Source organism: Myotis brandtii, unplaced genomic scaffold (assembly GCF_000412655.1).
Source record: "Myotis brandtii unplaced genomic scaffold, ASM41265v1 scaffold315, whole genome shotgun sequence".
Classification (NCBI taxonomy): domain Eukaryota; kingdom Metazoa; phylum Chordata; class Mammalia; order Chiroptera; family Vespertilionidae; genus Myotis; species Myotis brandtii.
In genome coordinates, this window is record NW_005362075.1 from 1,831,518 (window position 1) to 1,847,622 (window position 16,105).

The window sequence follows — 16,105 nt, forward strand, 5'->3', positions numbered from 1 at the left end:
CACGTGCAAGCGGCCATGGGGCAGGAACATCCACTTGGCGCCTGCGCCCATGGGCCCGGAGTGGCCAGGGGCGTTTTGGGACCCCGGCTGCTCAGGGCCTATGCGCGGGCCTACAGGCTAGGAGCGGCTTGGGTCCAAGGATGTTCCCAGGATGCAGGCTGTTCAGCACCTGTGTATGCAAATTAACCCGCCATCTTTATTGGGTTAATTTGCATACTCCTGCTTGGCTGGTGAGTGTAGCGGAGGGATGGTCAATTTACACGTTTCTCTTTTATTATATAGGACTAGAGGCCCGGTGCACAAAAATTTGTGCACTCGGGGGCTTCAGGGTGGGGGTCCCCACTGGGGTGCCTGGCCAGCCTGGATGATGGGCTGATGGCTGTTTGCAGCTGGTCACACCCCCTTCAGGGTGGGGGTCCCCACTGGGGTGCCTGGCCAGCCTGGATGATGGGCTGATGGCTGTTTGCAGCTGGTCACACCCCCTTCAGGGTGGGGGTCCCCACTGGGGTGCCTGGCCAGCCTGGATGATGGGCTGATGGCTGTTTGCAGCTGGTCACACCCCCTTCAGGGTGGGGGTCCCCACTGGGGTGCCTGGCCAGCCTGGATGATGGGCTGATGGCTGTTTGCAGCTGGTCACACCCCCTTCAGGGTGGGGGTCCCCACTGGGGTGCCTGGCCAGCCTGGATGATGGGCTGATGGCTGTTTGCAGCTGGTCACACCCCCTTCAGGGTGGGGGTCCCCACTGGGGTGCCTGGCCAGCCTGGATGATGGGCTGATGGCTGTTTGCAGCTGGTCACACCCCCTTCAGGGTGGGGGTCCCCACTGGGGTGCCTGGCCAGCCTGGATGATGGGCTGATGGCTGTTTGCAGCTGGTCACACCCCCTTCAGGGTGGGGGTCCCCACTGGGGTGCCTGGCCAGCCTGGATGATGGGCTGATGGCTGTTTGCAGCTGGTCACACCCCCTTCAGGGTGGGGGTCCCCACTGGGGTGCCTGGCCAGCCTGGATGATGGGCTGATGGCTGTTTGCAGCTGGTCACACCCCCTTCAGGGTGGGGGTCCCCACTGGGGTGCCTGGCCAGCCTGGATGATGGGCTGATGGCTGTTTGCAGCTGGTCACACCCCCTTCAGGGTGGGGGTCCCCACTGGGGTGCCTGGCCAGCCTGGATGATGGGCTGATGGCTGTTTGCAGCTGGTCACACCCCCTTCAGGGTGGGGGTCCCCACTGGGGTGCCTGGCCAGCCTGGATGATGGGCTGATGGCTGTTTGCAGCTGGTCACACCCCCTTCAGGGTGGGGGTCCCCACTGGGGTGCCTGGCCAGCCTGGATGATGGGCTGATGGCTGTTTGCAGCTGGTCACACCCCCTTCAGGGTGGGGGTCCCCACTGGGGTGCCTGGCCAGCCTGGATGATGGGCTGATGGCTGTTTGCAGCTGGTCACACCCCCTTCAGGGTGGGGGTCCCCACTGGGGTGCCTGGCCAGCCTGGATGATGGGCTGATGGCTGTTTGCAGCTGGTCACACCCCCTTCAGGGTGGGGGTCCCCACTGGGGTGCCTGGCCAGCCTGGATGATGGGCTGATGGCTGTTTGCAGCTGGTCACACCCCCTTCAGGGTGGGGGTCCCCACTGGGGTGCCTGGCCAGCCTGGATGATGGGCTGATGGCTGTTTGCAGCTGGTCACACCCCCTTCAGGGTGGGGGTCCCCACTGGGGTGCCTGGCCAGCCTGGATGATGGGCTGATGGCTGTTTGCAGCTGGTCACACCCCCTTCAGGGTGGGGGTCCCCACTGGGGTGCCTGGCCAGCCTGGATGATGGGCTGATGGCTGTTTGCAGCTGGTCACACCCCCTTCAGGGTGGGGGTCCCCACTGGGGTGCCTGGCCAGCCTGGATGATGGGCTGATGGCTGTTTGCAGCTGGTCACACCCCCTTCAGGGTGGGGGTCCCCACTGGGGTGCCTGGCCAGCCTGGATGATGGGCTGATGGCTGTTTGCAGCTGGTCACACCCCCTTCAGGGTGGGGGTCCCCACTGGGGTGCCTGGCCAGCCTGGATGATGGGCTGATGGCTGTTTGCAGCTGGTCACACCCCCTTCAGGGTGGGGGTCCCCACTGGGGTGCCTGGCCAGTCTGGGTGAGGGGCTGAGGGCCATTTTCAGACTGGCGGGCGACTTAAGCTCCCAGCCTCTTTTTTTTTCTTTCTTTTTTATTCTGGGATTTATTTACCTTCTATAGCTGTCACTGGAGCTGAGAGCTGGCTCCAGCTCTGAGGCCGTGGCCAGCTGAAAGCAGGTATCTGGGTTTGTTTAGCTTCTATAATTGCAACATTGTTGCATCCGGAGCTCAGAGCTGGGCCTGGCAGGTGGGGAACCTTGGCTTCCTCCATCACTGGAGCAAGCAAGCCTCATGTTTGCTTCAGCTGCATGGCTGCCGGCCGCCATCTTTGTTGGCAGTCAGTTAATTTATCCTGCTGATTAGCCAATGGGAAGCGTAGCGGAGGTATGGTTAATTACTATGTTTGTCTATTATTAGATAGGATTATTCATTTTATTCTCAAGATTTTTTCCTGTCTTTTATTTTATTTACTTTATTTTTATTGATTTCAGAGAGAAAGGGAGGAGAGAGAAATATCAGTGACGAGAGAGAATCACTGATTGGCTGCTTTCTGTACACCCACACTGGGGATCTAGCTCACAGCCTGGGCATGTGCCCATGACTTCCTGGTTCATAGCGATGCTCAACCACTGAGCCACGCTGGTTGGGCTATTCTCAAGATTTTTTTGAAGTATAATCCTTACTAATAAAAGGCTAAGTAGTTGTCACGCCCTCGCGTGTGATGCCCCCACGCCGTCACAAGATGGCTGCGCGCACAGCGGAGGCAGGACCTGGTGGCCGCTCCACATGGCAAGGCTTGGGGGTTTTGTGGCTCCGCGCGGCACGGAGGGGGCCGGTCCCAGCATCTCTGCTGCCTCACACAGAGGAGGCAGGTCCTGGCGGAGAGTCCCCGCTGCCTCGTGCAGAGGAGGCAAGTCGCAGTGGAGAGTCCCCACTGCCTCGTGTGCCGCGGGGCGGGTCCCCAGCTCCAGCCTACCTCTTTGGGACAATCCATTAAGGAGCCCCGGATGGGTGAGCTAGGCCTACCTCTTTGGGGTAATTGATCGCGGGGCTCCCGCACTGTGAGAGGGCACAGGCCAGGCTAGGGGACCCCCTCCTCCAAGTGCACGAATTTCATGCACCGTGCCTCTAGTGTACATATAATAAAATGCACAACTCACTCTTGTCTCTTTCTCAATAGCATCCCATCCAAAATATTACTTCTTTAAAAAATGTTTTTACTGATTTTTTTTTTTTTTAGAAATTGAGGAAGGGAGAGGGATAGAGAGATAGAAACATCTTTGATCAGCTGCCTCCTGCACGCCCCCTAGTGGGACCTAGCCCACAACCCTGGCATGTGCCCTGACTGGGAATTGAACCAGTAACCTCTTGGTTCACTTGGGTCAGTGCTCAACCATTGAGCCACACCGGCTGGGCCAAAAACATTATTATTACTCACTAGATTATTTTGCCTGTTTTTGAGCTTTATATAAAAACAATCATATGTTATATACTCCTTTGTTCAGCATGTTTCACTCAACATTGTATGTTATGCATGTTGCATATAAAAGTAGTTCATATGCATTGCTTAGTAGCATTCCATTGTATGACTGCCACAATTTATCTATCTACAGTATTGTTAATAGACATTCTTATCTATGTCATTTATGCATTTCTGTTGTGTTTTAGTGAGGAGGAGTATTGCTGGGTTGTATTGTACATGCTGTTTGGCTTTAGTAGATAATACTAGTTTCCAGAGTACATGTACCATTTCCCAACAAGCACTGTGTCAGAATTCTAGTTGCTTTCCAGTTGCTTCATATCCTCACTAACTTTTGGTATTGTAAGGTTATTTTTTGGTCATTTACGTGTAGATATACTGAAATCTTATTTTTGCTTTAATTTGCATGTCCCTGATGACTAATTATATTGAGCACTTTGTGTTCTCTTAAATACTGAATACGTCTTTTATTGATATATGTATTACACTTTTCACAGTTTTTAAATATTATTGTTTTAATCTTCACCCAAGGACATGTTTTATTCATTTTAGAGAGAAAAGAAGGCAGAGGGAGAGGAAGAGAGAGAAACATTGATGTGAGAAACATTCATCAGTTGCCCCCCATATGTACCCGACCAGGAATCAAACCCACAACCTGGGTATGTGCCCTGACCAGGAATCAAACCCTTAACCCCTTGGTGCACAGGATGATGCTCCAGCCAACTGAGCCACACCGACCAGGGCCCAATACTTTTCACATTTTGAGACTTGATTTCTTTTCACTTTTATAATAGTGTTTTTTGATGAGCAGCATTTGTTAATTTTAATAAAGTTGGACTTACCAATCTTTTATGTGTGTGTGTCCTGTTTAAAGAAACATTTAAAAATTAGGAATTTGTTGTTTGGGCCCCAGTTAAGTCTAATCAAGACAAAAATCTTTGAATTTGAGACCTAGATACAAGTCTGTAGTTTTAAAAAGCACTAGGATGATTTGGATATGTAGTTTGAGTAAAGATTTCACTAGTTCCATTGATAAAATTCAGTCTTAAGAGCTTTGATAGTAACTACCCAGCCTATCTGTGCTGCCTTGTTTCCTGTTTCTCCTCTGTATGTATATCCTGACTCCAACCAAATGCAATGACTTGCTATTATTACTGTCTTGTCTTTACATTATAATCTTGCTTTTCCTATTTTCCCACATACTATAAAATGTATTTCTTTAAGACTTTCAAGTTTTGCTTTATTCCCCCCCCCCCCTCCGGTTCTTGCTCAAGCTCAAAGAAATGTCTTTCTCAAAATTATCTTAGAAATAATTTGTATGTACCTCTACTGTATTTAGAATATGTTGCATTAATTTATTCATACTCTTATATGTATCTTCTTTTTCCACCAGATGGTAAATTCCTTGAGGGGTGAGGACTATGATTTATCTATCTTTAGAATGGTGCCTTGCTCAATAGCATTTTTTTAAAAATATATTTTATTGATTTTTCACAGAGAGGAAAGGAGAGGGATAGAGAGTTAGAAACATCGATCAGCTGTCTCCTGCACACCCCCTACTGGGGATGTGCCCGCAACCAAGGTACATGCCCTTGACTGGAATCGAACCTAGGACCCTTGAGTCCGCAGGCCGACGCTCTATCCACTGAGCCAAACCAGCTAGGGCTCAATAGCATTTTTGACAGAGAACTAAAGAAGCGATTTTTCTTTGCCAACATTTGTTCTCATTTTTTTTTACTGCGGAATTTTTCCAACAAAAATCTTTTGATTTTGTAGAGTAAAATGAAAAAAATGAAGGAAAAATACAAGGACCAAGATGAAGAAGACCGTGAACTCATTATGAAATTGCTGGGGGTAAGTAATATCTAAAAATATTTTCTTCCTTTGCTTTTCAAGGGGCATCCAGACCCCTGCCTATTATATATGCTAGGTATTCAATACACTTTTGTTAAAATATTGACAATATTGAAAATACTGACATTAACTTCTTTCCTCTATGAATTGAAGTCTGCAGGTTCAAATAAAGAAGAGAAAGGGAAGAAGGGGAAGAAAGGAAAAATGAAGGACGAACCAGTGAAGAAACAGCCCCAGAAACCTAGAGGAGGACTACAGGTCTCAGACAGCATAAAGAAAGAAACCCCATCCTTTGAGGTTATAACTCATGAGTTACAAGACTTGGCTGTAGATGATCCACATGATGACAAGGTAAGGTTACCATACACATGTGGGCTTTTACTTCTTAGGGTGACCAATCATTCTAGGGTTCTCAGGACATGAGACTTAACAGTGCTAAAACCAGGGCAAGTAATAACCCTATCCTTGATGGAAAGTCACCCTAGAAATAAACCTTTAAGACTAAGATTCCAGTACATAAACATAAAAATGGTGGTGTTCATAGTTGATAAAGTTTATCACAAGTCTTTTAAAATAATCAGTTTTCTGAAACAGGCTTTATTTGATTCTGGTGGGAACTCAGTTAAAATAAGACAAATAATTGGGACTGTTGTTAAGATGAGTCGAAAATAAGTTTGCACTTCTCGAGGTTTTTCTACAGGAATAAATGCTATGTTATCTTACGTAATGTTGTGAATGGCTACACAATCAAAAGTGCCAAGTGCCCTGATTTCAAAACCATGAGAAGTTAACATTTTTTCCAGTTAAGATGGTTGCCTGGTTATTCTATCAAATGAGTACAAGGCTAGCCCTAAGTAAGTCTTCTTACATGAATACATACATCTTCTTGAAATTCTGAGCAAAGGACTTAAATTTGTAAAAAATTTTATTCAGCCTGTATTTTCATTTATGGCAGTTGAAACTTTGGTTTTAACTTTGTGTTCCATGAGTGCAGGTAATGTTCATGTCGATTCTAAATGTGTTGCTATTTTCCCCTGTTGTTTACTAATATTAAAATTCATTTCAGTCCTCAAATTTTTAGTTCTCATACTTATAATTTATTCTGTAAACCTTAGACTTACAAGTATTCATTAAAGGTGTTAATTTTGAATGTTCTTTCATGGACATATTATGTCCAGATAGGTTTTTAATGTGAGCAAAAATTAAGCTTATCTTACTGTGTGAAAATTTATCCTAAAACTGTTGAACAGAGACTAAAGTATAAAAGTTCTGTTTATCAAAATTCTGTTTTCTTTTTCCTTGGCAAATGCATCAAGCTTAGTTATTTGTCATTTTTATTTTTTTGTTTACAAAATGTTTTATTGATTTTTAGAGATAGAGGAAGGGAGAGGGAGAGAGAGACATCATTGTGAGAGAGGAACATCGATTGGCTGCCTCCTGCACGCCCCATACTAGGGTTGAGTCTGAAACTTGGGTATGTGCCCTGACCAGGAATTGAACCAGCAACCCTTTGGTTCACAGGATAATGTCCAACTGAGCCACATGGGCCAGGGCTGTTTGTCATTTAAATTGTCCTTATAACATTCACAGCTTCAGTATATACTCTGTGGCAGCGATTTTCAACTGGTGTGCCTCAAGAATTTTTAAAACATGTAATACCTGACTATTTAGTCAGGAGCACTGACCTCTTTTCCCTTAGATTAAAAAAAAAAAAAAAAAAGACAACAGCAAACACAATAGCTGTCCAGTGTGAATAAATCAAAATTATATTTATTTTTTGGTCAGATCGGCAATATATATATTTTTTGATGTGCTGCAGAATCTTAGTAATTACTTTATGTGTGCCATGGGATGGAAAAGGTTGAAAATCGCTGCTGTATGGGAAAGTCCTTTTTTCAAACCTCAGAGAACAATCCTTTTTCTCTTTGAATGGCATTGCTTTTTGAATCATTAGACACAAATTAATTCAGTCAGAGTATTGGGACATGGAAGAACACAAAAATTTGATGTGGCGGTCTTGTTAAATCACTATTTCTTTCTCCTCATAGTTTTTAATAGTGTGGAATTTTGATTTCAGTTATAGCTGACTTTTAAAATTTTATATTTGGAGCAGGAAGAGCAAGATCTGGATCAACAGGGAAACGAGGTATGCTTTTGTCGGGGTCCCTACCACAACACTTTGACTGCACTTCAGCTCCCAGAACGTTTGACACAACTAATTAAAACTGAAAAGGCTAAGACAAGGCTCTAGTCAGACACTCTGGGTTTGAATCCCAACTTTGCTACATATAATTGCAACCTTGGAAACATCATTTTTTGTGCCTGTTCCGTCATCTGAAGAATGGGGATGATAACTGTCCCTAATAGGAGAGAGCTGTTTTGAGAACTAAGGTAACATACGTAAAAGATTTAGAAGAGCTCATGGCACGTAGTACCAAGCATTTTGTCTCTAAATTTACTCATGTTAAAAAATATGGGCAATCTTATAGGCAGCCACCAAATGGGAAACTCTAAGCCCTAGGAGTTCTCCTTAAGGTAAGAGAGAAGGCTATTCTAGCTCTGAAATTTTCCACTTCAGCACTATGAATATTTGGGGATGGATAATTCTTTGTTGTGGGTAGCTGTCCCATCCTTGGTCTTTACCCACTAGATGTCAGTAGCGCTCTATCTCCCTGCCCCCCGCCCCCTCACCCACCCACACACTCCTCTCCCCCATTTGTGACCACCAAAAATGTCTCCAAACATTGCCCAGTGTGTTCTGGGGGCAAAACCCCCTGGTTGAGAACCACTGGTCTAGCCAAAGTATCAGTCCCATTTCCATGCAATGGATCTAAATCTATTTGTGGTCATTGTCATGTTTCATTTTAATCCATAGTAGTTTCCCACAACTCAAGTAACACCCAGCAAGTTTTTTTCTCCCTTTCTCTTAAATGGATTATGAGTGCCATTTTGAAAATCATTTTCTCATTTCTCATTATGCTAGGAAAAATGATAAGTAATCAAGAATATATATTTAAACACCATTGGTCTTAAGCTCTTCAGAGCTATAAAGCAGAGCTTACGACTATCAATCAGAAAAGGATAAAAATACATTGAGATACTATTTTGACAGGTTTTAGAGTTTGTTGTTTTTTTTAGAAGTGATGTGAATTACTTTAATAATTGTTTGTTTTCCCTTTTTAGGAAAATCTGTTTGACTCTTTGACGGGACAGCCACATGCTGAAGATGTACTACTGTTTGCCATTCCAATGTGTGCCCCTTATACCACCATGACAAACTATAAGTAAGTCATCACCATTTAACTAAAGCAGCTGTCACAACAGTGATTTATGAGTTGTTTGTAATCTGTTTACTAACATATACAATTCCTCTTTAAAGATACAAAGTGAAACTTACTCCTGGAATTCAGAAAAAGGGAAAAGGTATTTAAAAACTTTTTTGAATTGTCATTTTAAACATTTCTTGACTAAACAGAACTAGATTCTTCTAATTTCTGTTTACAGCTGCAAAAACAGCCTTGCATAGTTTCATGCATTCCAAAGAAGCAACAGCAAGAGAAAAAGACTTATTCCGCAGCGTAAAGGTAAGGTATTCCTCCTGAACTTTCTGAAGATTGCAGAACATTCTGAAAATGTCAGCGGTTACTTGCTGTTTTTTTGTTCTTGATTTATTTAGTAGATGCATGTTGCAGCTACTTGGTAGAAAATGCTTCCTAGAAGCAGTATCAAATAAGTAGAATCACTTCACACAAAAATTTTAGAAGTGCCTTTCTTTTGATAGCACAGGATACATAAACTGTCATAAAAAGAAATATGATTGACCATATAGAATGTGAAAATATTCAGCAATTCTCTTTTTTTAGGACACGGATTTATCAAGAAACATTCCTGGCAAAGTGAAAGTGTCTGCACCCAATCTTCTGAATATAAAGAGGAAATAGCTGAAATGAAATCCTAAAATATATTAAGAAGAGCCACTTTTATAGTCTTTTGGAAGTTCAAAGATGAAAAAACTGTGTAACAAGACTTCGGCTTTTAAAAATGAACTAAACATTGCCTTGCTATATCTGCCAAAAGGACTTACTCTTGTTTTATTCCACTTTTATAGAGAGGAGACACTGTCTATGATAGGATTTCCAAAATATTTGTGGACAGTTAAATGCTAATTGTATGCATCTGTAGTTATTCTAAATTTTCTCGAAATTTGTGAGGTTAATAAGTATTCATGCTGTCAAGAAATTGAATAGTGAAATGGCTCAGTTACTTAGACTATTGACTTGGTAGTCTACTGTATATAATGTCTAATATATCTATCACTCACAGGCCAATCACAAGTTGTTGGGTTTTGTTTTTTTTCTGGTGGTGGTGGTTGGGGGCAGTTAAACATTTAGAATTGAGTCTTGAAAACCCTAAGTATTGAAGGAGTAAGTTTCCTTCTGCCTTATACTTGTCAAAATGTATATTAGACCAGATTTAAAATATAAATAATTCCCATGACTAAGCTTAAGGAATAACACTTTGAAGAAATTGGTGTTGAACATTTCCATGCATTTATACACCCTCACTTTTCACCTTCTTTCTTGTAATCTCATTCAGTTCTGTACCATTTTATTTTCCACCTCTAGTATCAGTGGCATGTTACTGAGTACCTTAACCTATAATGTCAGAAGTGCACTTTTAGGGTTAGAGTCAGAAAAGACTCCAGACCCAGTTTTCTTCTGTCTCCTAGCAGAATGGGGAATAAGGTCATACCTTATTTCCATTCTTTTATGAGCTACAAAACTGCTACTTTTTAAATGATCAAATAACAGCTACTTAGATTCAACATGACCAATTCCCCAAAGACCCTATACCAAAGCATTTAAGGTCAAAGTACTAAACAGCTGTTTGTCCTTCCAGAATTTATTTACCAGTTTTCAGTCCTATTGAGAGTATTTTTCCATTTGAAATTGATGTTTAAAAAAACTTTATAACTATGTAGCCTCATATTGTAAGTACAACAAAATAGACTATTCTTGCCATTAAAAAACATCTAAATTTTTGAAAATAATAACTTCAACTTGGGGGGTAGTATAAGTGTATAGATGATGTGTTGTGGAATTGTGTACCTGAAACCTGTATAATGTTAACCAGTGTCAACCCAATATACTCTTAATAAGAGGGGGAAAAATAACTTCACCACTTTAGGTGGTAAGAATAAGTATGTTTCTACCGATAGATATCTTGAAGTTATCAAAAAGGAAATATAACAACCATTCCTTGGGGTAAAGCCCAAGTATTAATTTTCCTTTGTTTTAACAGAAGACAATTTTACTGGTGTTAAATACATTTATTGTAAACTTTGGACACAAAAATAGGTTCTCTAGGCCATTCACATGCACATTAAAACCAAAAAGCTGCAAAGCTACACAATGCATGTAACTATACAAATGATGCCACTCTTTGATGTTCACAGAATTGCTGTCCATGCAAGGTGATCAGAGGCATGATCTATGAAACCTAAGACCCAGAAGTGTTATTACTACCAAACCTCTGATGAACACTGTGAAGTAAGTGTTTTGGAAGGCAGTTCCACGAGTTGGCTAACATTTCTTTAAAGCAAATGACTGCTTCTAAGCTTAGCCTGAAAGAATAAGGGAAGAGAAAAATAATTTCACTTTGCTGTTTAGAAGTACCCTCACTTGATAAGCTATTAAAAAGAAAGAAACCATTTTCTTTAAAGATTTTCATAGGAACTGGTTAGTTGGATCCATAAAAACTTGTTAGTACCCTTTTAAATTATCCATAAACCTAGTTTTTCAAGAGCACTATTTTAAATACTCTAAAGTTCCAAATAAAAAGCTACTTACCTTACAAGAGATTTTGGTTGAACTGAAAATATGAGTACTTCATTACTGTGTGCCTGAAAAATAGATAAGAAGAACACATTAAAAAGCAAATATTTCACAAATAAGTTTCAGCAATATTATGAAGTCTCCTTTAACATAAGATAGTATACTTACCGCTCTGTGATGGACAAGAAGGTTATTGGCACACCCACCAAAAACAATTACTTCTCCTTCGTCACTGGCACAAGCTGTATGCCATAATCTACATTCAAAACAAAAGCTTGAGTTTGCAGTCACCCAAAACACCAAATTGATCATTTATACTAGAGAGACTGATGACATAAAGACTAGTGATCTTTAGTTCAGACCAAAACATCATGGAGTGAGAAGCAATTACCTGAAAGAAAAGTAGCCAAAGCTAGAAAAATCAATGTTTTATTTGGATGTCAGCATTTCCTCTTTGGTCCAGACCTCCTATGCAGTGAGGGGTTTGAACTGACACTGTTCTCTAGATCTTTGTTAGCAATACAGATCTGTGTGGTATATGGCCTCTTCTGCTTTTCATAGACAGGGCCAGTTGGCCTTACACAAAACATCTGAGGTATGCTGAATCTGCCTGAGGAAACAAAGCCTCTGAAGGCCTGATGATTCTATGGAAAGAATATTTGTGCCAAACGGAGTCTTAGTGGCCTGACTATACTGAGGTTAGAGGCTTAGGAAAAATGCAGGATGACATATCTTAATGTGCTTTGAACACCTAGTTTGACTATCATTTCCTTTCCAGTCTTTGTAACAGTTCTTTTTGAGGATAACAACAAAAATAACTGGGTGTTTAATGGGCTCTTCTTTTTCGATGGCTTGACTTCTTACTCTTTGTTATGCAGTGCCATTGAAAATCTAACGGAAAGTTCTTGATTTTTTCCTATATACATTTAATTAAGGTTTTGAAATTCTCTCCTTTCCAGTTCCTTTTCTTTTTCTTTTTTTAATAGTAGCCTAGATGCAGTTCAGTTCACTTAGGTAAAGAACTTGATTATAAATGTTAACTATATCAGTAATTTTATGATAAAGGAAAAAGTGAAAATCAAACTCCAGTCCTATCTTTCAGAGATGATGGAAAAGAAAGCATCTGATACTAGGATGGGTTTGTTGTTGTTTTTTTTCTTTCAAAATGCTTGATGTTAAACCTTAGTGAATGCTAGGGTATTTATCATTCTGTCTTGTACACCTTTATGGACCTCATTAATTTAGTATAAGAATTACCTTTTTAAAAAAATATATCTTTATTGATTTCAGAGAGGAAAGGAGCGGAAGAAAGAAAGAAACATCATTGATGAGAGAGAATCGTCGATTGGCTGCCTCCTGTATGCCCCACACTGGGGACTGAGCCTGCAAGAGAATTACCTTTTTAAATAGTTCATACCTTGGTTTGTCAGTGTAGGGATGATTAAACTGTAGCCATTCATTTTTACTGATGCAGTAAGTCCAGGCATCACCTGATTGAAACAAAAAAACAACAACTATGAAGTATGTTATTCTACCAATGTGATATTGATATTTAAAGGACATAGCTTTAGCAAGAAAGGTTATCAATCAGATTGTGATAGATAAGAGAAAGTATATTTCCTTTTATCCTCTGCAATAAACCAAGTAAGCCCTTGCATACTAGAGTCCTTCAGCAGGGCCTTTAAGTATTCCAGGACATTTCTTTACAGAAAACAATTAACAGGGTTATATTATAGGGTCAAAATTAATAGCAACCTTCCAACTGACCCTGTAGCCCTAATACATCCAAATAGACTAATTTTTTCCAACTAAGTATATATGATGAATGATAATTTATCACTTTTTTTAAAAAGAAAAGTTGAGAGGTGGTTTTAAATTGATTTCAGAGAGAGGAAGGGAGAGGGAGAGAGAGATAGAAACATCAATTTCTCCTGCATGCCCTCTACTGGGGATTGGGCCCACAACCCGGACATGTGACCTGACTGGGAATCAAACCATGACCTGATTCATGGGTTGACACTCAACCACTGAGACACACCAGCTGGGCTCATTTTTTTTAAAAAATATATTTTTATTGATTTCAGAGAGGAAGGGAGAGAGAGAAATAGTAATGATGAGAATCACTGATTGGCTGCCTCCTGCACGCCCCCTACTGGGCCTCCAGAAACCCGGGCATGTGCCCTTGACCAGAATCGAACCTGGGACCCTTCAGTCCACAGGCTCTGTCCACTGAGCCAAACTGGCTAGGGCAGGGCTCATATTTTCAAACGACTTACTTAGTGGCTGTTTATCAGTGGTAAATCCTCCAAAGAGAAAGAGATGATCTGAAGAAACTGGTGTCAGTGAGTGCCAAGATCGGCCAACTGGGCACATGCCTTGTGGAATTCTGAAAATAATAGCTAAGTTATAATACTGACTTCTAAAAGTAAAGAAATATTGAAGTTTTCTTTTAAAATTTATATGGAATTAAAGAAAAAAGAGACTTTAAATTTAAAAATGCTTTTTGGTATTAACTACATACTTTAGAATGAACTATTTTCTTTGACGGTCAACTTTAGACCTTTTCTTTTCAACAAACATTGAGCACATACTATATGCCAGGCACATAGTTAATGGGAACTGGAAATAGAGAAAATTTAAGCAAGTACATTTTATACTAATAATAGAGAAAAGGGAAAAAAGCCATTGAAATTTTTTGAAAAACTTTTCTAAATAATTATCTAACGTAATACCTACAATTCATTCCACTCCCATGTATCCAGATTAAGATAGTGAAGATCATTCATTCTAGCATCCTAAAAAAGGATAATTAAATAGTTACCATTTTGAATAATTCAAAGCAAGTCATTGAAACTGTTTATATACTCACCCGATATCTGCCTCCAAACACAAAGCCCTTGTTTCCAACTGTTGCACAGGCATGGGCAGCGCGAGGTGAAGGTGCTTTACCCTATTAAAGTTAATAAGCAATTTATTAAGTAAGGGAATGTTTTATAAATACCAGAGTCTTCAGTATATGAAGATACTCATATAATAATGGTGCTATGTTAAGTGCTTTGATGTATTAATTCATTTACTCCTCATATGTTCTACGGTTACAACGGTTTGGGCTGAGGATACTTGAATGACAAACCACTTTCCACATAAGAATATGCAGACACTTGAGCTTTCAAGCTGAAGTGTAGACTTCTAGTCAATAGCAGTACTAAAGCACCCTAGTAAAACTGGGACTTTTAATTTTACATTTTTGAGGTGTATTACTAAAACAGAATGCTTGTTTTATTTTTATCTGAAAGCTAGCACATTATATAACATCTGTAATCAGAGGAGAAAGAAACTGATATTTGAGTAACTTAAGTTCCAATATAGTGCTAGGTCATTTATTTAATTACAAACAGTAGCACTCAATATCTATTAGATAATAGATGCTGGGATGATCTACACATTCATTAAACTTTTCTGAGTTCTAGAGTGCTTGGAGAATTATGAAAGCTATGGCCCTTCTCCAGAAAACAAGAAGAATGAACTATCAATCTTACCACCACCTCCCAACTTCCTTTCTCTAATAGTCATGCTTTAATAATCCATTAGTCTTTAGTAACTCACAGTAGTTATAGGCTGACTCCAGATAAATGTTTCAGTGTCTAAAATATGTACATGATCATTCCATCCTCTTGGGTGACTTGAATTCTACAGAAAATAGTAAGAATCTGAGTTATTTTACAATTACTTTACAAAGAGTGTTTGCAAAATTATATAGCCTTGGTCTGATTTATTAATTATTAACAAAATGAACAAAACTACTACCAAACAAAATGTATTATTTCAACATACTAAGCAGGCTACATGCAAATATGAAACTTCACTTACCCAAAAAGATGTTTCATCAAATTCAAAAGTTCCCAATACTTTATCTTCAGGTAAATATCCATACCCTCCAAAAAATATTAACCTATTATATTAAAACAAAAACATAAGACACTAAAAATTCAGATACGCAAGTTAGTATATAAGAGATTTTTCTTCTTTGTTACATGAGTTGCAAAGGCACAGTTGAGTATATGAAAATACTCATAATAACGGCTATATGTCTCAGGGCTATGCTAAGTGCTTTGATGTATTAATTCACTTAATCCTCATACATTCTACAATTACAAAGGTTATTGGCTAAAGATACTTGAAGGCAAACCACTTTCCACATAAAACCCCAAACCTTAGTGCTGCTGCTAACTCACCTGTTTTTATATACCCAGACACCAAGTTTATCCTTTGATGACGGAGGAATTCCTTGGCAATCAATTCTTTCCCACTGTAATACTCTGTCTGTAGACCTTAAATCCAGCATGTAGAACTGTCAAAAGCAATGGTTTCAGTTAGATCTGGTTTTGTGCAAGAAATTCAACCTTGGTATTTAACTTTGCTGTGATTTATAATAATAAGAATATCATCTAATTCAATACTACCTATGTGTCTACAAACTGTTCTTGAGTCTAGATAAGGAACTTGTGCCAGAATATAAGTTACCTAAGTCACTAAGCATCCTGTTTAGTTCAGCTAATTTTTTTTTCCACAGCCACACTTTTTTGGTGAGGGAATAGAATATATTGGTTTACATTCTGGGCTTAGATAGGCACTTAGAGTTTACTGATCTAATTTATGGGTATCAGGATGGTATAACCAAAAAAAAAAATCAGACTCAGCAATTGCACTCCAAATTCAACTTAACAAAAACATGTCCTATGTGCCTACTTAACTCTAGGAGCTAAGGACAAATCTTAAAAGATTAAACATTGGTCTATCTTTAAGGGTTCACATCCAGGTGCTTGAAAATT

General features: G+C 40.4%; 2 protein-coding genes across 10 annotated transcripts in view; one reads left to right on the plus strand and one right to left on the minus strand.

The window, feature by feature from the left end:
* NEMF (nuclear export mediator factor) overlaps nucleotides 1-10,478 on the plus strand; it is a 74,627-nt gene extending 64,149 nt beyond the window's left edge. For 3 of the 5 annotated variants that reach the window (XM_005870265.2, XM_005870267.2, XM_005870268.2), the window contains 7 exons: nucleotides 5,362-5,439; nucleotides 5,593-5,790; nucleotides 7,550-7,585; nucleotides 8,623-8,723; nucleotides 8,819-8,862; nucleotides 8,944-9,023; nucleotides 9,303-10,478. In XM_005870265.2, the coding sequence (XP_005870327.1) occupies nucleotides 5,362-5,439; nucleotides 5,593-5,790; nucleotides 7,550-7,585; nucleotides 8,623-8,723; nucleotides 8,819-8,862; nucleotides 8,944-9,023; nucleotides 9,303-9,380 (615 nt within the window). In that variant the 3' untranslated portion in view covers nucleotides 9,381-10,478. The remainder of the gene's footprint in view (nucleotides 1-5,361; nucleotides 5,440-5,592; nucleotides 5,791-7,549; nucleotides 7,586-8,622; nucleotides 8,724-8,818; nucleotides 8,863-8,943; nucleotides 9,024-9,302) is intronic. The other 2 variants (XM_005870266.2, XM_014542925.1) reach the window with 1 other exon arrangement.
* A 275-nt stretch (nucleotides 10,479-10,753) lies between these two features.
* Nucleotides 10,754-16,105, minus strand: part of KLHDC2 (kelch domain containing 2) — a 9,714-nt gene continuing 4,362 nt past the window's right edge. For 2 of the 5 annotated variants that reach the window (XM_005870264.2, XM_014542926.1), the window contains 10 exons: nucleotides 15,509-15,624; nucleotides 15,144-15,225; nucleotides 14,880-14,963; nucleotides 14,143-14,223; nucleotides 14,010-14,068; nucleotides 13,550-13,659; nucleotides 12,691-12,763; nucleotides 11,442-11,529; nucleotides 11,289-11,341; nucleotides 10,754-11,062 (listed from right to left, as the gene is read on the minus strand). In XM_005870264.2, the coding sequence (XP_005870326.1) occupies nucleotides 10,939-11,062; nucleotides 11,289-11,341; nucleotides 11,442-11,529; nucleotides 12,691-12,763; nucleotides 13,550-13,659; nucleotides 14,010-14,068; nucleotides 14,143-14,223; nucleotides 14,880-14,963; nucleotides 15,144-15,225; nucleotides 15,509-15,624 (870 nt within the window). In that variant the 3' untranslated portion in view covers nucleotides 10,754-10,938. Of the gene's footprint in view, nucleotides 11,063-11,288; nucleotides 11,342-11,440; nucleotides 11,530-11,664; nucleotides 11,918-12,530; nucleotides 12,549-12,690; nucleotides 12,764-13,549; nucleotides 13,660-14,009; nucleotides 14,069-14,142; nucleotides 14,224-14,879; nucleotides 14,964-15,143; nucleotides 15,226-15,508; nucleotides 15,625-16,105 lie in introns of those variants that run through there. The other 3 variants (XR_001362879.1, XR_001362880.1, XR_001362881.1) reach the window with 3 other exon arrangements.